Below are 21,479 nucleotides of genomic sequence, written 5' to 3' on the forward strand. Positions count from 1 at the left end.
CAAGTCTTTCTTTTGCAACCCGAGAAAAGAAATCCCAGGCTCATTTCTTAGTGTAAATGTCTAGCTTAGAAAGCTGCTGATATTTGTATCTAAACCTAATCCTGTGCCTGTACTTATGCCATGTCTTTGTCAGTACTCTCTGGATTCATTTAGACCTTCCGATGCAGCTGAACACAGAATGGGTTCCATGTGGTCTTGGCTGTGCCCGCCTGCACACTAACACTTGGACACCAGTTGAAAGTATAAAACACAAGAAAGCAGCACTACAATCTGTTTGTGTAGCGGCATACTGTGCGTGACAGATGCCACGCTCCATTCTTCCCCCTCTGTTCTCAGGTGGAAGCTGGCAGGACCTCACCTGGCCTCCTGTCCTGAGGGCTGGCTTTGAAATGTTGCCTGGATCCCTGTGACCTTTGACCCTTCCATCCTCGCCGGAAACACTGAGGATGAATAAACAGTTCACCTGTTTCCCCAGTCCTTTCCCATTAATCGAGAGATTGAAAATTCTATGTGGAAACAAAACCAAAAAAATTATATTAAAATCTAAAGATACTCCTTAAAAGAAAATTAAGTTAGCAAAGTGTCAGCGTCTTTGAACATTCTGGGCATAGTGCAGTAAAAATTTTATTAGCTAAGGCACCTTGGTCAAAATGATCATCCCAGTTTTAAAGAATTCATGTTTAGGATTCATCACTGATTTATTTTTGTTTTAAAAAATTCCCAAAATTAAAAGGGGGGATTCACATTAATGAGAGGAAGAAAAAAGCCTTCATCAGTATAGATACCTAAGAAAAAAGATTTGTTTTTTCTCATTTTAATCAGCTGCAATGCAATTTAAAAATCATGTATTAAGCAACAACACAATAAAATCTCATTTAATTAGAAGCTAAACAAATGCACAATTAGCAAAAATGTTTGTAATTAAGAATTTTAGGGGAAAAGTGCATATGAAAATGCCTTTAAGCATTCGTCAGAAAAACAGAAAGGAAAAGAGGTTCGGGATAGAATCTTATAATAATTTGAATACAATTCAGTTCAATTCTTTCCTTCCTTTTTTTCTTTCATTCATTCTTTTTTTTAGAACCAGGGATCAAACCTAGGGCCCTCCACATGCCAGCAAGTGCTCTACCACACAGCTCCATGCCCGGCTCTTTTTGTACAAGGGCTTGCTAAATTGCTCACGTTGGCCTCAAACTTGTAATCCTCCTACCTCAGCCTCCCAGGCTGAGATTATAGGTGTGCACCACTCTACCCTGATACTCCTTTTCTCTGCTCAGAATACTCCATTTTGAGAGCCAAAAGTCATGAATCTCAATGTTTTCCGAAAGTTAAATAATATGTGTTGTTCCTTCCTCCCAAGATAGAAGAGACATTTGTTACTTTCTAAAACAATTTCCAACACAAGGATTGAAATATTAAAAGGGGCTTTGGGTAAATTTTTAGATAATCAGGTTATGAATTGGTTCTTCTAAGATTGTGATTCTTCAGGGTTGGATTACTTCTGTCGATTCTCCTTCAGTAGCCACAAAAGCCATGAGACCTCAGGGAAAAGTGGTCCTCTGTGTGCGTGTCTGGGCTGTAGCGCAGCCCGGGGTTGACCCTCGGTGCGTGCTGCTGTGGTGAGGACCTGCACTGTGGGAAAGTCGTGACACGCTGCTGACCAGGAGCACCAGCGGAAGGGTTTGAAGAGATCTCAGTAGGGGCTGGTCATCCTTTGGCAGGAGGGTTAAGAGTGAAGGCCAACAAAGCCTGAAACAGGATTAAAAAACTGCATGTAATAATCATCACATTGGCCAGTGGGAATAAACTTGTGTAATAAAATCTCAAGCCAAACTGTGAATTTCATCACATGTCAAAGGAAGGGAAAACTATTTTGACTACAGCGCCAGAACATGTTCTTGGGAGAAAACCTTCGGAGGACTTGACTAAGTCTTAAAAATAATATTTATTTTATTGAGCTTTGTAGGGCACAGGGTAAATGGTTTAGATGTTTAGCCCTTAAAACCATGAATAATGGGGCAGACCTGTAATCCCAGCTCTTGGAAAGTTGAGGCAAGAGGTCACCCAAGTTCAGGACCAGCCTGAACTGTATGATAAGACCCTGAATTAAAAAGTTTATTTATTAAACTATACAGATACTGCAAAAATGTATAGCAGAAATTCCCTGAATTTTGTCAGGTATTAGAGGGCATAGTCATTTTATTGTAACTAATTACTGTCGTCATTTTGGAAGTTTACAGTCATATTTCATATACTTAAAAAGTGTAAGTATCCCACATACCAGTTTTTCTTGAAAGGTACTTGCCTTGCCTAAGAATAGTTGGGAATTATGAATAACACCAACTTTAAAAGTCCTGTGACGTAGAAAGTAGTGGTATTTCTTCCTCCAAAACTCCAAAGAGAATGAAAAATAGAAATATTAGCTATATCTCTAATGGAAGTGGATGGTAAATGATGACAGAATGACTCTGAAATGTCAAGATCCAAGTTTATACATCTCAGACCTAAGATGGTTGGATTCTCCTATAAAGGCTTTGAATAGCTCCAGTGAAGAGACCTCAGACATCCCCACAGTTCACACCCAGAAGTGATTCTTGGGCTAGAGGTGTAGAGTACTTGCCTCACATGCAGGAGGCCCTGTTTTCAATCCCCAGCACTACCCTCATGCGCCCAACAGTAGCCTGAGCTAAACTTTCTGTAGTAATGGACACCATCCTGTAAGCCCATTCATGCAGTGACTAATGTGGCTTTTGGCACTTTGCTTTTAAGTATGTAAGGGCCAAAAAAATACCAGGTATTTGCAGAAAGCCATGGTTGTAGAAGACACTCTAGAGCAGACTTCTACAAAGGTGGAAAACACAATAGGGGGAAGAAAAGAAAATAAACAAAAGCCAAACATGAACATCCATCTACTTGAAAGTATTGCTGAGAAGATACAAATCAACTCTTATAAAATAATACATATCATAGCAGCACTAAGAAATGTAATATACAGCTTGGCAGATGAGATTGAGAAATTTCTGAAAAAATAAACATGAGATATAAAACATACTATATTTAAAAGAAAAATGAAAAAGAATCAAAAGTTCATTCTGGAAGATCCAACATGTAATTAATATACTTGTTAGGAAGGGAAAACAAACAGTAATGGTGAGAGTATTACAGGCTAACACAAATTTTTACAGAACTGAAAAACATAAGATTCTAAATTAAAGACTTACCTAATACCAAACAAAATCAATTTTTAAAAAAGAAAAGAATAGAGCCGGCCAAAAAGTGCAGTGGATTAAAGCACCTGCAAGCAGGTGCAAGGGCCAGGGGCTTGATCTGGGGTCGGCCATGCTGGCCCCGCCCTCAGGGCCCACTGAGGTGGTGAGTGAGACTGGGCGTGGTGGCGAGCAACTGTGATCCCAGCTCTTGGGAGGCTGTAACAGGCGGATCACTAGAGTCTGATCTAGCAGTGAGACCCTGAACACCCTGTAGACCCTTCCCTAAAATACAAAGAAAAGAAAGAAAAGCACTGTGAAAGTTCATAGTATCATACAGAGACAATGCTATGAAAAAGATACAGAATGAGTGTCAAAATACCATTAGATTTCTCCAATAACAATGTAGCAACACCTTTAAATACTGAAGGGAAAATTATTTTTTGTGCTCACAGTTTCATACCTAGCCTAAGTGTCAATAAGAGACAGTGGTACAATAAATATATTTGAGGTCCACAGACACTCTTTTTTTTTTTTTTTTTTTCCTTTTTTCAATTTCCCACCCATCCTTTTTGGGAAGCTGCAGAGTGTATGCTCTGACTATCCCAGGATGAAGACGAAGGGAGAGGCTGGGCATTCTGCTGTGCAGAGATCTTGGGAGCAACCGGTCCATGTTAGAGTGCATGCAAAGGGTGGGCAAGTGGGAGAACCTCGAGAAAAGCAACTGGGATTGATAAACTAGATTAGGTTTGATATTGTGGAAATTTGTATGAGAAAGTTCCAGAGTATGGAAAGATTTCTTTCTTAGCTCAAAGAAAACTAAGAAAAATATCAAGCATATCATAGAAGAACAGTGTAATCATAGCATCCCGCTTGAATTAACAGCAAACAATATTTGTTATACATTATGTAAACTAAATCATTGTCAGATAAGGCATGCTTTAAGGGGCTGGGAGGACAGGAGAGATGGGAATTGGGATTGGTAATTTTGATAGCAGTATAAGAGCTAACACTTCATCCAGCTCACCAGCAAGTCAACAGATACGTTTAAACTGTAACAGAGCCAGCAGCATAATCATACCATACAGCAATAATTAAATGCCAGGAATTCAGTTAGATATGGATTATTATGAAATCTTTGGCTTTTGTTTTGTGTATATATTAATAAGTTGTACTTAATGGTACTAATATAAAATAACTAAACAAAAGAAAGGGAACTGTGGGCCAATCAGTATTTTGAATGGAGATAAAAACAGAAAACAGCTGAAACTCCTAAATGTTACTTGTAGGATTGCATGGTCAGGGAGGTAAGATGTAATAAGGGAGGAGGTTCTTTGACACTGAGGAATTTACTTAGCATTTGGAAGTTTAAGCTATACATTTGTTTTGCCTTAAAGACATGTAGGCTATTTTATAGATCTAAACATGTAATGATAAAGCCAAAGCAATCTGGCCACACTGTTTGTGTTTTCCTCATGTGATAATTTAAGGCTGAAATGAAAGATTGATTTGATTGATACCTCATTTATGATCTCTGGCCAGAGAAACAATTTGTTAAGTTGGCATATGGCCAAATCATGACTAGAAATAAAGCCCAGGAAGTTACTAACTAATAATTATTAAGTTAATCAAGAGCATAAAATAAATAGAAGTAGAGCTGATTCCAGTGAGCTTCAAAATGTTTAAAAACCAACCATACATATTCTTCATTTGGGCACATCCAACTTTTTTTTTTCTTTTTTAGAAAACTATTGAATAAATGCATGTTTCTCCACTTCATTTTAGTTCTCAAGGACTTTGCCTGTTATGAAATTTATCTCCTGCAAATCTCCTGTTATATCATGTTCCATTTTGAGTCATTTCAGGAAAGCCACACGGAATTTAACTATGTTTTAGAATTGAGCTTCGGAATTTTATTGTTTAAAAAAATAGTTTTGTATGGCATTTGCAATTACGCTGCCATTAAAGACAAAGAATTTAAAAACAAGATGTTAGCCTTGAATTCTGTATAATCATTTCATAATTAAAATAATGGTTTTATAATTAGTTTCTATGTTTGTATAATAAGACCTCTGTAATATAAAAAAGAACGTGGTAATCAGTTTATTTTGCTATCAAACACATCAGGCTTTGTAATTTAATTTGTACTGCTCTTATAAAGACTTATAATATATTGTCTGATTTTCATTTTCCCAGTTTATCACACTTACACCATTGAATGTGGAATTTCATTTTCTCTTTATTCAACCACTGCAACGTATATTTCAGGTTTGAGCACCAGCTTTAACTGTGGGTCACAACTAGTTAACTTTTATATCTTCAGTGGTTTTGTTGAACGAATAATAAAAATAGTATGCTTTCTCCAACTCTTTAACCTTTTAGAATATTTTATATATCCTTGCCGTTCATTCCATTTATTCGAGAATTCAAGAAAATCACACACATAGGAAACATGCATTTGAGCACTAACCCCAAATTATAACTGCTTCTTTCGCCATGCAAAGAAAAATGGTCTGTGTGATCGCTACGGGATGCTCTGTGGTGCATTTAAATTCCCAGTGTGCCTGGGAAGCATTCTCTCCAGTCACTTGTTCCACAAGGCTGCCTGCCTGCTGGGGCGTCAGCCACCTTCGCCTTGGTCCTCACAGGGCCGGATAAGGAAGTTCCATCTCTTTCCGCCAGCTCTGGGCTTCTTAGGTTCTTGCACACACTCACAATATTCAAAGGTCATTTGGACAAAAGTTTTATGAGAAGAAGGTTTCTTCAACAAGAACTTGGCTAATTAGTTCTACATCAACAACAGGACAGCTGGATGCGGTGGTGTGTGTCTATAGTTCCAGCAACATGAGAAGCTGGGGTGAGAACGTCTTAAGCCCAGGAGTGCAGGGCTCATCTGGGGAACATAGTGAGACCTTTTCTCAAAGAGAAAAAACAGTCCTGCTAAGTAAGTCTGCTCTTGGGACCACGATATAGCTCAGCAACTTAAGTGCCTGCCTGGCAAGTGCAAGGTCCTGAGTGCGATCCCTGGTACCGGAAAAAGAAAAAAAAAAAAGAAATAATTCTGCTTTTGTGTTGAGTTTTCAACAGATGCGTCATCATCCCAGGCGTGGTTGCTCTAGATTTTAGCAACCCTTCACAGCTGGAACCAGCTAGGACAATTTCTATGATACCAAGCTGGAAATGCGACCTGTGAATCCCAATATAATGCCTTTTCCTTTATTTTTTTTTTTTTTTCTTTTCAGTTGGGTCCTAACTAAAATTATGTATGTGTGTGCACGTGTGTGTTCTGTAGCTGGAGGAATTCTCGAAAAGTCAAGCTGAATTTTTCTCAGTCCTGTCTGAGCCCACTGACAAGCTAATAAGGAAGAATGATGATGGTAATAAGAGGGGCAAGGGTGCATTCCCAAGATGCAGCTGCCTATAAAACGATGGGCCTCTTACCACGTGACCACAGAGGGCCTCCAGCAGCATCTAGTCCCGAGGCTTTCTCCTGGCAATGCGACCTCCCTGAGCCATAAAGCATTCGGAGCAGTGGCACTATCATAGCCGAAGCAAATACGGGATTAACAGCTTTGGAGACCACCTTTTTAACCCAGAGAACGTAGCTGTATGTTTTTAATTTGTTATGATTTATTACACTGAAATTGGTGCAAAATGGACAACAAATCATGGGTGTCAGGTTCTGGAAATGAATTTTATCAGCTGAGCAAAGCGAGCGCCTTTGGGATTTGCATAAGTTTCTCATAATTCTTTTCATATTACAGATGATGAGGAAAACTGTGAAAATAAAGTGAAAATGACATGATATTTCCTAAGTAGCTAATTTTGCATGTACACATAGACACATACAAATATAGCCACTTAGCCTCAGCTGAGGCTTTCGCTATAGAGTTTGAGGTGATTTGTACATCGTCACATGTATTTGCCTAAAAATTTGTAAGACAGTATGAAGACAATTTGTTCCATATCATGAATATCTGTGATTATCTACAGAAGAATGCAAACATTATAATAAGATACTGACCAGTGATTTTTTTTCAACATTCAAATTTTGAAGACGTAATTTAGACTCCCATTCCATGATAGATGTACAAAGGTGGAAGAAAGATCTGTCCCAAAATATCAGATGTTATAAATACCCTTCAGCACCACAAAAAAGCTGCCCTTGTTAGAAACTGACTTTGCATGCATAATTAATCTGAGCATCGTATTCCTTCTTCACAACCTGAAGAGAAATTGAATTCAGGTGTTGGGTGAACATATGGGAGATTTACTGTGAATTTATGACCTGTGGTTTGAATGTACAACCCCAAGATATTTGCTGATAAAACTTAATGAAGCTTGTGCAAAGGAGCTATTTTTATTTGTAGTTTGGTAATTGATACATTTCTTGGTTTAACCCTCCCTCTGTCCCTCCCATTCCTCATAAAACTTTCAGTGGGAGAGATAGAGCCACAGCAGAGACTCTGAGCATCCTGGTCCACATGCTTTCCTAATTTGAAAAGTTCAGTGTTTGCTTTTCCATAGCAAATTCTTCTGTTCCTTCCCTTCCCTTTTAATTTAGTAATTTAGGTGTCTCCATCTGCGCAGGTGACAGGAGGCAAAGCCATATGCTTTGAGCAGGCACCTGGAGGAAGCACTCCTTTCCTACAGGAGAAGCAAAAGTGTTTTGCAAGGGGTGACATCACTGTTAAGAAGGATGCGGAGACGCCATAGGGCTCATCATGAACAGCTAACAATAAGCTCCCTGCCATCCCCCAGGACTGAGCACACTGAAGGACAGTGAGCTGCCGCCACAACCTGACTGCATCTCTCTGCCTCTGTGCTTAAACCTCAGATTGCAGAAGAATGCTCCTGATTTGAGTGCCAGGAAGGAAAGCAAATGCTGAAGCTTTCCATTTTAACATGCAGGGTGTAATGGGTTTAATGAGAAACCTGTCTTTGCTCACTCATTTGCAGCAATTAAGAACTTAGTTCTGACATCTGTAGATGAGAACTATTTACCTGGCGATTAGAAGATCAAGAATATTTTATGGAATTGCTAATCAGCATAGAAAAATATCTGAGTGGCAAGAAGGTTGTTTACCTCCATGCTCAGAGTGTGTCAATTCCTGGTAGTTCTGCTTGGATCCCCTTTTAGTTCAGTGATCCCCCCGCCATGCTTTAGTCATCCTGCTCGAGAACTTGTTTGTATCCACTTTATCATGCTGACAATCTGTCTGTTTCGAAAGGCTTACAACTGTACATCCGTGCGTGACATCACAGTAAGACATTGCTTAATGATGTGAGACACGGGTGGTCATTGCTGGCTGCCTGTTACTGAGGCTGCGTGACAGGTCTGCCCTACATCTGTTTCACCCAGTGTCACTATTTTGCCTACTCCAGGCCCTCAGTCAGCTTTAAGTGACATCCATGAAATACCTGAATTTTACACTTGTGTTGATATAAATAAAGGGGCAATAACAGACTCAAGAATTAGTGATGAGACAAGGTGGGAAATTTTGCTCTAATTTCTTCCAGTAAGCATGTTTCAAAAAATAACTGTGCTCTGGAAGGAAGGTCTTTTTATATTGTGGACTGGATCATTAATCTTTCCATTGTGTAGCAATGACAGAAGTCAATAAAGAGGTACAGTCCCCTTCAGTAAGGAGACTAAAACTCTTGGTCCCTGTGTGACAGTTGAGCCATTACCTAAGGACATTGCCGAACCTTGAGAAAGTCAGAGTCAGGTAAATGAAATCCTTAGGGTATGTGGATCAAGTCCTGGGAGCCCTAAACTACTCCCCTCTTCTTTCTCCATGTGCTGCTGGGACTTAGACTCTAATGTTGTCTCAGAAGTCGCAGGACTTTGAAGTGCTAGGAAGTAAAGGAGAAGAATTCCTGCAGAGACCACAGCTAGCAGAGCCCTGCCTTTCCCCCTTGGCTATGTGCATGGGATACCTGTCCTAATGACAGAAGTCTGTCCATAGGAAAAAAAACTCAGGTATAATTTGAAAATTGATTCAGAAATTTTTAACTGGGCAAATAATAATGTCCTTTTAATCTAAGAATTGAATGCCAAGTGCAGGTGTGAAATTCATAGCATTTAGAATAGAATTTTGTAACTGGAACAAAAACTAAATTGCTAAGGCTGGGAAGTAGATAGCAAAACTAAAATGCTGAAAGAGATAACCTGACATGGCTAATAAAACTTTTTGCTATGTACCTATTCTCTTGTAAATTGAGGATTTGAAAAACATTTCTTAAGTGCTGGCCTTCCAAACAAAGAAAGACAAGTTTGAACCAGGCTTGCTATGTAGGTTACGTATGTATGCAGAGTCCAGGAAGCCCTCAGTTTCTTTCAGAAAGAGGAGCTAGGAGTGGGTCCTGGCTTCAGCTGTACTGAAGACCCTGGTTAGGAGGTGTATTGCACTCCACAGGCAAATGCTCCCATTCTTGTGACCTTCCAGAGTGGGGTGCTTCAGGAAGGTGACAAGTCACCCTAAGCTTTGGGACTCATCTCTATGGAGTGTTCTTGACTGGTGTTCAGAGGAAAGCTCATTGCATTGGTTTTGATGCAGTGGCACCTCACTTCACCAACATAATTCTTTCCATGATTCTGGTTGCAAGCCGAATTGGACAAGAACTGAATCAAATTTCCCTATAAGGTCAACGTTGAACCTCACCATTGAATATAACTGTGTTCTTACCTAGTTCAGTTTGTGACCACATCATGGAAAGACTTAATGTTCCTGAACTGAGGTACCCCCTTAAGATTGGCATTTTCCAGCTGCCTCTTCTACAGTGGTATTTATTTTATGCAGTTCCTTTCTGACCAGAATATTGGAGGGAAGATTCATGTATATGACAATGGTGGAACTCACTTGTGCAACACGACTCCTGCCGTTTCCTCTGCTCTGCTGACTGGCTCACTCTTGCAGCAGGCAATATTTGGTGCCAGGCATGGCAGGCTCTATGAGTTTCTAGGCTGCTTGGGTACATACTTGTTCATTACCAGTTATGAATAGGCCCTGTAACACTCTCCATGATGATGTAGTAGCAGTGGTGGTGAGATGAATTAGATAGATACATCTGAGGGAGGGAGGTGCAGGGAGTTTATTGCTGCAGTATCATTGTATAACAAGCTGCCTGGAAAGCCTAGTAGCATCCAAACACGAGCATCATGCTTCACTCATATGTGCAGATAGCCTGGGAATTGGGTGCTCCAGGCTGGGCCGCATTGGGCCTGCCTTTATATTTCAGGGTGGGTCTGGCATGTTCTTCTATCTGTGCTGTTCTTGTCATTGTGGAAGGCCAGAGCATAAGAGAACTGACCCACTGTGCACTTACATCTCCAATGCATTTGCATCCCACCCATTAATACCCCATCATCCAAAATAAACCACACAACCAAAGCCAACATCAGTGGAGTATTAGGTTTCTTTTGCTGCCTCACAGATTAACACAAGTTTAGCAGCTTAAGTAGCACATATTGGTTGTACAACAGTTTCTGTGGTTCTGCAGTTCATATGTGGGTTAGCTGGACCTCTGCTCAGGGTCTCATCAGGGTAGAATCCAAGGGTCAGCCGGGCAGAATCCTCTTGTGGAGACTCTGCTGAAGGTCCAGGCTGCTTGCTGCAGGCACCGTGGGTGGGTTCTGTTCTTTGCAGCTGTGGGATTCATAGCTGCTTGCTTCTTCAACCAGCAAGGGAGAGAGAGACAAGCAACATAGATCCCAGATTCTTATAGAATCACATGGTATAATCAGGTATATTCCATGATGGTTGCCCCATTTTGTTGGCATGAAGCAAGGGTGGGTCCTGTCCACACTCAAAGGGAGGGGATTGCAGGAAAGGGCAATGCCAGAAAGCACGAACCTCAGAGGCCACCTGCAACTCTGTCCTTTGCAAATACTTGCTGAACGATTTACTGTGCCACAAGTGTTAAATTGTGATGATTATGGTACAAATTTAAGAAAATCACTCCCACATGCAAGCAACAGAAGACATTGGAAGATGGTATTTGGGTCCTACAACAGTGACAGACCTTTGGAGAAGAAAAGACAAGTGTGGGTGGAAGTAGTTGAGGAAAAAACAACTGCGCTGAATGTGTACATTTTTCTTGTCATTGTGCCCTAAATGATACAGAATAACAACTGTTTATGTAGCATTGACATTTCATTAGATATTGTAAGTAATCTAGAGATGACTTAAAGTACACAGGAAGATTATGCAGGTTCACACGGAAACTAGACCATTTATATAAGGGCTTCCGGCACCTGCAGATTTTGGTGTGTGAGGGGTCCTGGAACCCATGCCCCATGCATGCTGAGGAATGAGTGGATTAAGAAGCTGATAAATGGCCCTTGTCCATATGGTCTCGTGCTCCTGAACTGTCCTCTCCTTCCAATCCATCTAAACCGAGCGTGGAGCTGCCTTCCTGCAGGCTGAGGCTGTGACCTATCTCTCCGGAGGAGCACACGCTGCGAGAGGAGTTTGTGATGTGACTGATTAATTCTTTACAGAATAAAAATACTTTAACATTTGCATTTTTAATTATGTGAAAGAAATCTGGAAAGCGAGGGCAGAGCTTTCAGATCCAGAATTCAAAGCAAGGGAGGATAACCACTTATGTCTTTAATGAGGCAGCACCATCTCTGTGTACACGCTCTTTTCCATGAAAGAAAGAGAAAAGACCAAAGGGAGCAGATGAGTGGGTCAGGCTCTCCACGGTCTTCAGAAGAAGACACTGCTCTGTCTATTCCAAGAGAAGCGATGGGGTTGAGGGGTGTGAATGTGCTTGCATTTGGGTCCTGCGGCAGCCACAGACAGTTTAAGAAGAAAAAACAAATGTGGGTTGGAGTAGTTCCAAAAGGTTCAGGAAGTGAAATTTGATTTTTTTGACTTACTAAAAAAATGAGGGAAGAGGCTGTGAAAGGTAGCAAGATGTGAGCCCTCTCTTGAGCCAGCACGAGAGAACTAGGGAAGCAATACGGAGAAAAGACTGCATCTGCAGAATATAAAGGACAGGCCTACGGGCCACAGGCCGGCCACCCACAGGCCTATTTTGTTTGCCCTACCTAGAATTTAAAAAGAATATAAGTCTGCTTTTGAATTGGGGGTGAAAAAAAATGCATTCCTGACTTTTATTTTTGAAACTTAGAAGGCACCACCAGCTCTGGGACCCCCACTTGGCTCCTCTCACAGCAGGCTCCCCTTCCTTCCTTAGCTGTAGCCATGGAGGTGTTGGAATTTGCCCCAGCCAGGAAGCCTATCAGCGTCATTTTCCAAGTTGTGTGTCCACGCCTGCACCAGTTTCCAAATGGATGTGGGTTCCTGGGCCCTGCCCTAGGCTGGCTGAATGAGCACATAGAAGATGAGCCTCCAGGATTAGAGGTTTCAACGAGCTCCCTGGGTGATCCTCCGGCACACAGAACGCGCGTGGAAACCGCTGCCGCGTGGTTCCTGGGCAAGGGCTGGGTAAGCGGGCAGCAGGCCCCATGCTCAGCTCCTATGGCTGACAGCAGAGAGTTCTCGCCTGCCTGTGATCGCGTGCTTCACTGCCTGTTGGAAGCACCTTTCAGTACCCACTTGCCATTCCAAAGCCCCACATGCTGTGCAGTCTGCTCTCAGAGGGAATGGTCTGACCCGTGGGATTTGCACAGAGAAGATCTGGGTTCTGGGCAGTGCGGGGTTGCATTGTGCGGTGCATGCTGATTTGGGAGTCTGCAGTGTGGAGTCCAGGGAGGCTTCCTAACTCCATTAGTAAAAAGTTCAGATCACAAAGAAGCAAAACCAGTATTGTTCACTTAGTTAACATACACACGCTTGCACTCTTCATTTGAGCTAATAAACCATTGTGTAAGAGGATGCAGAGTAAGGGTATTGTACCAGGCTGTCATCTGTGTCTGTTTATACAAAAAAGCACCTCCAATTGTCGATCTCAACAGTGCCATTCAGATCTAAAGCATGCAAAATATCTGGAAGTCATGTTTTACTGAGTTCTCATTAAAAGTCTTATTGTCTCACCAATCTGACTGACTTAGGTACTATTTTTATTGTATTGCCCACAAAAAAAAAGAAAGAAAGAAAAGCTAATTGGGATGTGTAGGGATTCATCGCTATTGCTAGTGACTATTTAAAATTCCCTTCAGAAGAGCTTTGGAAGCCCACACCTGAATTGCTGGCCCGTCACATCCTGGCCTGAGAAGCAGAGCTGAGCGTTGCGATGGTCGCATCTGATGGAGCTGCAGTTCCACCTGCAGACTGCCAACTGCTGCTCCCCAGGGTGCTGGATGGGCTTCCAGGCTTTGGAAATCATCATCAATCATGAAATCACTGCAGCCTGTTTTCCAGGTTCAGACCTGAAAGTGGCCTTGCTAATCTTGGACAAGCCAATCAGCTTTCTCTCTAGAGCAGAGAAAGAAAGGCGCAAAGGAAAGGAGGGGGAGACAGCGGTCTCATTAGCTGCTTTGGAAATATCAGCAGAAGTGACTTCCAGAGCTCATCTTTTACTCGGAAAAAACATCGAGGTCAACAGCATTTAAAATTAAGGACACCGGGTCAGCTTACTTTGTTGGGAGAATGGATGTTTACTTAATGCCACACAGCAGGAGGTCAGTTTTTATCAATGGTGTGAAGCTCATGAGCCTAAAAATTTCTAGGGTTAAAATCACGCATAACAATAACAGAAGTATTTCTGGTTAGACTTGTAAAATACTTTGTCAGTCAGGCCTCCTGCCATTTTCCTGTTAAAAGCTATGATGTATGTTAGGAACAAAACAGGCACAGCTGGAAAAGTGGCAGTGACGTTAATGGGTGCTCACTCTCCTCCTTTGTCTCAGGGATGTGGCTATTCTCTGCACCATCACAGTCTCAGAGACAGAAGAAGGAGCTTTATAGGGCAGGCATTATACTGGGCAGCCATCACTGAACATTTATGTGTTGGAGCAATATAAGGTGCTGGATAGAACCCCATGAGAATAAGAACCCGCCTACCCCAAGACTGGAGGAAAGTTTCAACACTGTACGCAGAGTGGGCTGAAGCCTCACACTGTCCGACAGCATATTTTACAGACCTATTAACCCTTAACGTTCTTGGGCTGATCAGCTCAAGAGATCTGCCAGCAGAAAACACTGGGAGGACAAAGCTTTCATTGACGGCAGAAATAATTAAATTGGAGGTATTGTCAGAATATTCTAGAAGCACGATTGAAATTGCCAGAAACATGAAGGAGACAGGGACTCTTCCCGATGGAGTCTCTCATGAAAAACCACTCCATAGTTCTAGAAGATGTGCATATCATACTCCTATGCATGCATATTTTATTTATTTGAGATTTTTAAACCTGTTTAATTCTTCTAAGTAGTTGGAAGGAGCTGTAGCCATGTCTGTCTGATAATTTTTATATTCTAGTTTGGCAGACTTTTCTTTTCCCACCCTGCCTGTCACAAATTGCACCTCCCAGGAGGGTGTGCTCCAGTGGTGCTCAGGCACGCATCAAGTGGCCAGGGTGACGTGTTTTTGTGAGAACATAGGATCTTCTTGATAGCCTGCAGGTTCTTATTCGGCCAGCAGCTTGGAGGGAGCATGTGATCAGCATGAGGCTGTCTGTCCTCCACAAGCCTCAAGTTTTCTTGGACAGACAGAATAAGCCCGGTGTGTTAGTGTTTGCTGCGCCTTCATGTCCTACTGAGTGAAGGGGCCAAAAGGGCTACGACACTTAGACTGACTTTATTTTAGCTATTTATCTGTGCTGTTCTGTTTTGGAATTTGCACATGTTTTACAAAGGAGAAACTTTGGAGCCTGATACATTTTATTAAGCAGTACACGTGGTGTGGTAATGGAAGAACTGTCCTGTGAGCCAGCAAGTCTGAATTCTAGTCCCACTTTCCCTGCTGGACTGCTGGGAGACTTCAGAGAAGCCACTCTTCTCAAATGTCACTTTCCATATGTGTGTGTGTGTGTGTGTGTGTGTGTGTGTGTATGTGGGTGTGGGTGTGAAATATTACTTTTTGTACCAATCATAGAAGATCTTTGTGAATATAAAACAAAATTCAATGCTTTGCAAAAAGAAAGTATCATCATTAATTACATGGTTACCTTGTGCTAACGCTAATACCTGAGCTTACTTAAATGTTTTTCATTTATGCCGTGAGCATTGCATTTTGTCCATAGACTTCTGCATGACTCATAAAAGGGAACTCTTTATAATGACATTATGAAAATAACACTGTGCATCTGGAAGGCTAGGCTCTGTGCTGTCATCTCACTTGGCTATCACAGCTGTGACGTTTAGAACAACATTATTATCTCTATTTCATACCTAAAGAAACTTTGGCTCAGAGGGATGCAGTGCCCTAGTCTAAGGTGAGGGAGCTGGGCCTGACCCTGGTGTTCCTAACACTAAAGTCGTGTCTTTTTCTAAACAGCTTCACTGCCAACACTGTATAAGGATTCAGGAAAAAAATGCAACTTTCAAAGAATAGTGTACAAAGCCAGGCACTATATACTATTCAACAGCAAATATATATTGTAGAACATCAAATATATACTGTTCACCCTCTTAGAGATCCATCTGAAGTAATTCAACTAAGCATAAATCCAAAGAACAAAATGAAAACATTTTAAATGCCCAGGTACTGTCTTAAAAATTCCCCTCCTCTTAAATAGCGTCATTTCATAACAAGTTGCCGTTTTCCCTAGCAGTTGTACTTCACAGATAATAAAATTTCCGAAGGATGTTCACTGTCACCCCTTCTCTCTTTCAGCAACAGATCGACTCCCAGCAACCACGACCGGATACAGCGTCTGCGGCAAGAATTTCAACAAGCGAAGCAGGATGAAGATGTTGAAGATCGGAGACGTACCTACAGCTTTGAGCAGCCCTGGGTAAGCACTGAATTTGGTTCTTCAGCACAGTGAAGCATCATGCAAGTTCCCTGCAGTAAAGACCCCTGAGCTATGACCTCAGTCTTTCATGAAATGAGACGCAATGGAGCCAAATTCCTTTGACCTTTAACATATTGACCTCTCCCTCATTTCCGTCTGAGTTTCGTCATTGCTAATTTCATTTTATGCCTTGTTCCACCATCTGTCCATTGCATAATAGGTCTAATTAGCTGTGTGACAAGACATAGAAAATGTATTCTTGTTCTCTACTGTGCATTTTTATTAAGTTTAGTAAATATTTTTCTATAGATTCATTTTTCTCAGAATCAGAACCACGACAAGCTCAACACAATCTGTTTATGTCTAATAGGCACAGAGTCAGGGTATAGTCTTCTTGAGTTTTGCTAGTGTGCTATACTATAGATTGAATAGAGAATTCTTGCACTAAACTACATCCCAAGTCCTTTTTAATATTTTTATTTTGAGACAGAGTTTTGTTACATGCTACATTGCTGGCCCTGAACTCTAGCTGGTGATCTTCCTGCATCGGCTTCCCACAGTGCTAAGATTACAGGGATTGCACCACACCTGGTTTAGTAGTTTTTGCTTCTTCCTTCCCCCTCATTCCCTAGGTTATCTGTTAAATCCCTCTCAGCCTTTGCATCTCAGTTTCACTCCCTCCTCCACACAGCCACAGAATAAGAACAAAACTTAGATTGGCTCTAGATGCCTGTGTCTTCACCTTGAGTTCTTCGCTTAATAAAGGCAAGTTGGAATGGAGTGGAATGGAGGTGTAGGAGCAGGTTGAGAGTTTAAAATGATAAGGATTTTTAAGAATAAGGATTTCTTTGGGAAATATGAGAGAGAGTCTCTTTGGGCTGAACAAGGTTAGAGAATCTAGCCCTGAATATGAGCAAGTCCAGCCATTACGATAATGCAACAATAACTAGCAGTGCTTAGGGGACTGCGGATAATCAAAACATATTTGTAATTCAATCTGCACTGGAGGCTGGCAAGACAGAGCAGGCAGCTGAGAGCCCAGTGAGGGCATGGGAGGCCTGCCCTGACTGGGGAAGGTGGTAAGGACAGCTCGGAAGGATTGTCCTGCTAGATAAGGAGCAGATGAAGAGATGTCAAAGGCCTAGGGGTTATCAAGCCCAAAAGGTTGTGATCAAAGAGTTTTCTGGCTTCTAGGATCTTTGAAGGTAGCGAAGTTCTGGATGAGGTTGAAATCTAGGGGGTGTCACCTATGGGTGTGCATTATAGGAGCAGAGGAGAGATTAGTGAGTCCAGTTTAGATAGAGTGCTTGGAATGTAATTAATTCCATGGGACTTTTGAGAGGAGAGGAGCCAAAAGAAGAACAGTGTTACAAAAGACTTGAAGCACAATAGATGACCCAGTTGGGGCAGGGAGTAGGGGGATAAACTGCTCAGCTGAAGAAGGACCAAGAAGTTGGTTATGTTGAAGGAAGTGGAGATTAAAGGCAGAGAAGAAACAGGAGCTTTCGATGCTGGAGTGAAAGCTAGTAGAAAATGGGACCAGGACCAGAACGCTGGTATACTAGTTAGTTGGCCTGGCTCCTCAGGCCTCAGATTTCTTATTTTTAAACCAAGAAAATCAGAGTAGATGACTGTGGGTTACTACATGCTGTGACAGCATGAGAACTGAAGGGGAAGCTGAGTGTGAAAAGCAGATGTGAGGAGGGCTCCTTGGATTGGATGCCAGTGACTCTGAGGACCCAGCGATGATTGCTGTGCACCGGAGCTTCTCAAAGTGCAGTCCACAGCCCAATCTCCAGCATTGCCTGGACACATGCTGTGCACACGCATTCCTAGCCCTGCTTCAGACCCGCCAGCTCGAGCCTGGAACCTGTACTTCTGTGTGCTCTCTAAGGTGGAGACATGGTCAGCTTTGAAAAGCACCATTCTAGAGTCTAATGGTATTTGAGATCATTTTTGGTCCTAATATCTAAGAGATTTAATGATTATATTGGAGGTGAGGAAGGTTCATTTGCAGGATTAAAGAAGGGAAAAAAATAGGAAAAGCTGTGCCCGTGAAAGTGTTCACCTTAGTGTATTAAAGGAAGGTTGGGCCTTAAAACTGGCCGTGTAGGACCAACTTCCAGGAGTAGAAGTACTTCAGAAAATCAATCCTTGGCATGCTTGTGGGACAGTATTAAGCAAGTTCAGCAGTTCTAATGGCTAGGACAATCTACAGTTTGTCTTCTGTTATTAATGCTATTTTCCTAAAGTCTTTACTTTTCTAGCTGGTCAAGTAAATGGAGTCATTTCCGCATAGCAACAGGGCAAAATTATGTTGATCTAATCATATTGATATAATTGGTTCCATCTACTCCTACCAAGTTTATTATAGCAAGGTTCCCCACACCCAACCATTAGGAGCAGTGTTGGGCTGTTTTGCTTTCCCTGGTAATGTGGTTCTCAAACTAGCATCTTCACAACATTTGTTCTTTAATTACTTAATTCATTAAACTCACTGAGTACGTACTGTGTCCCAGTGTGGTGCCGGAGAGCAGCCCTGGGAAGCATGTCCTTAGACTTTGTGGTCTTGCTGCTACAAAGCAGAGGGACACCTTGTAGAGTGCAGAAAAGTATAATAGGATAGGCATGGGGCCGAGACACGAGAGGAGAGAGGTTGTGGTAAGTTTTGGGTGGACAGGAAGAGCTTGAAGGAACCCCCTCTCTGAAGTCAGTATACAGATTTGAGAAATACAGAAACATATCCTTGGGAACTAAGATTGATAAATTTATTTCTGATTGCCTACGTTGTCATCTATGTCCAGAATTCCAAATTTGATGCTAAATGAGCATTCCCTGCTTCTTAAGTCTAGATGTGTTTCATTGAGCGAAGTAAAAAAAAATTGGAAACCTATTTGAGGGCCTTTTATAGGATTTTTAAAATAAGGACAATGAAGATTATAAGACTTTTAAAATAAGAACTGACATTTCTCTGTTATTTACTTGTAAGAACAGTCACATTAGGGAATGCGTTTGGGAGTCTTGTACACTTGAAAACGCGATAACTGCAGGTCTGGCGCCAAATTGTTATGTATTAAAATTGCCATTGCAACTTTAGACAGACAGCATGGCTGTATCATTGTTTCCTGTAGTGAATGAGCAGGGAATTATTTTGATGACAGGCTGATTACCTAAGAAATGGAATAATTCCCTAATTTATGGGTCAGAATTTGACCTTTCTCTTTTTGTTCATTTTCATACAATTGGGAGCTTGCTGCGGACTCTTGTTCTACTGATCAAGCAAAGGAGCTTAAGGGAGCCACAATTTTATTTACCGTATTAATTTTCCTACTAGTTTGATCAATACTTTAGTAAAAGTTGCTCAGCTGTTCACTTGGGCTATGGTTTTATTAATCCATTTTGCAAAATGAGCTTTGGAACTCTTGGAGTCTCTCCTCTCGTCCTGGACATGGGCCGCCCTTGCCAGTCGCTATGCCGGGAAAGGACAGCATGGTCTCACTCACTGGGGTGGTTTGTCATTGTTTCAGTGGTAAAGACCTACAGACTCATCCCCAAGCTGTGTGCACAGCTCAGGCGGCACAAGGCGAACTTCCGCTTGGTAGAAATGTGCGCACACAAAGTACAAGCAGATGTGTCTGAGAAAGATCCAAGCCAGTGACTCTATAGATAGAGAAGTCATCCAAGTAGCCCTTTTCAGCTCGTCTGTCTCGAGCATGTATGGGATGCACCTGTTCGTGAGCTTTTGTTCAGAATAATTTTGGGGCCTGAGGGAGCTGATTTGTGGCACAAAAGGTTTTTAGATGAGCAGAGGCCCAGAAAATTTCCTTAGCTCTCTAATTGAAGTGAATTCTCTCACAAGTTGAAGAGAAAAAGGAAAATCAGCTTCTTCCTCTCTCAGTGCCAGGTGCAACCTAAGTGGAGCAGCAAGTTGCTTTAAATCTTTCCTAAGATAATGGAACAATAGGTAAGGCGGGGGTTATTATCACTGAGCTCAGATATGGACAGGACTTAGTGTTGCTTTTAAAAGAATTAAATTGCCGGCTGCACACGTAAGTACAGTATGCTGGTAAAACTTTGCAGATACCTGAGTGTCACCCACAAGGAGACTTGTGGGCTGAGACGACTGATAGATGGGATAATGGAGCCTTTAATAGCTGTATTGCTAAATCCTTTCCATCCCGGGTCAGTAGTGACTGAATGTAGTTTAGTCCTTCAGGTAGAAAATTGACACTCCACAGTGTGAATATCCTGCTCACCCCAAGCATGGGCTATGCCTAGACCTCTGTCTTTGAACAAATTCTGCCCTGTGCTCCATTTTCCTGTCATCTCCTTCTTACCCTTTTAGGGGTTTGCCTGTCTAATTGGTGAGCCACTCTGCAGCCCCACATTGCCACCCCTGTGCCTGGGGAATTGTAGAAAATTGTGGCGTTTTTCTTTCATCCTTTTTAAGACTTGAAAGGCATCTGCTGTCATTTCTTCATGACAGTTTCTATCCCTAGACTAAAAAATTCTCCCTTTTCAGAGAGCCTCACTGTGCAGCCCCAGCTCAAACGGAGTGGAAGTCCCCTCCCTCAGAAGCAGACCTGGAGAGAGCTGTCCTCCCACACAGTCAGCCTCTGCCCTTCCACAGTAGGCTGTTTCTCAACCCTGAGACCAAGCCTCCTTGTCCCTCAGGCCAAACCTCCCGCTGCATCTGGCTGGTTTTCCAGAACAACCAACCCCTGCACTTTCAGCACACCTATTGCTAAAGGTGGAAAAATAAAATCAATCCAAGCACTGGTGGGAAAAGTGAGAAGAAGAAGATAAGACTGTATTAAGGCCAGATCACGCATTCATAAATATTTTTTTATGAGGGAAACAGTTGCGCAGGTGTTTTTTTCAGCCATTCTTGAGATCCTTAGTAGAAATGAAGCTTTTAGCCCTTCAGAACTCTAAAGAGGTCACAGTTAATGTGATGAGGTGGAAGACTGGAGAGGCCAGGACAGATGCAAGTTAACTTTGCTTTGATTAAAAGTTGTAAGTAAGTGATTATAGAAAATAAGTGTAGCTAGGCATGGTGGCTCATGCTTGTAATCTTAGGAGTCTGGCAAGCTCAGGCAGGAGGTTGGCAAGTTTGAGCCAGCCTAGGTACCACCCTGTCTCAAAAACTGAAAAGAGGGCTTGGGATGCATTGCTCAGTGCAGAGGCCCTGGGTTCAGCCCCAGGACTGGGTTGGGGTGGGAGGAGAAGGAAGAAAAGGAGGGAGAAAGGAGGGAGGAGGAAGGGAGAGCCAGAAGGCATTAGAACTACTCCAATATACCAATATTAACAGTGTTCGCAATGCCCACTTTTCAGCAGGACAGTTATATGATTGAATGGCATAAAAATTATTTCTCCCATATATCAAAGTTTTAAATTGCCAT

The 21,479-nt window shown here is 42.0% G+C and overlaps 1 protein-coding gene across 11 annotated transcripts in view; it reads left to right on the forward strand.

The window, feature by feature from the left end:
- Positions 1 to 21,479, forward strand: part of Pard3 (par-3 family cell polarity regulator) — a 543,836-nt gene that overhangs the window by 508,895 nt on the left and 13,462 nt on the right. For all 11 annotated transcript variants that reach the window (XM_023701951.1, XM_023701947.1, XM_023701952.1 and 8 more), the window contains one exon: positions 15,957 to 16,077. In XM_023701951.1, coding sequence (XP_023557719.1) covers positions 15,957 to 16,077 — 121 coding nt within the window. The remainder of the gene's footprint in view (positions 1 to 15,956; positions 16,078 to 21,479) is intronic.

This window comes from Octodon degus, unplaced genomic scaffold (genome assembly GCF_000260255.1).
Source record: "Octodon degus isolate 3935 unplaced genomic scaffold, OctDeg1.0 scaffold00144, whole genome shotgun sequence".
Lineage (NCBI taxonomy): Eukaryota > Metazoa > Chordata > Mammalia > Rodentia > Octodontidae > Octodon > Octodon degus.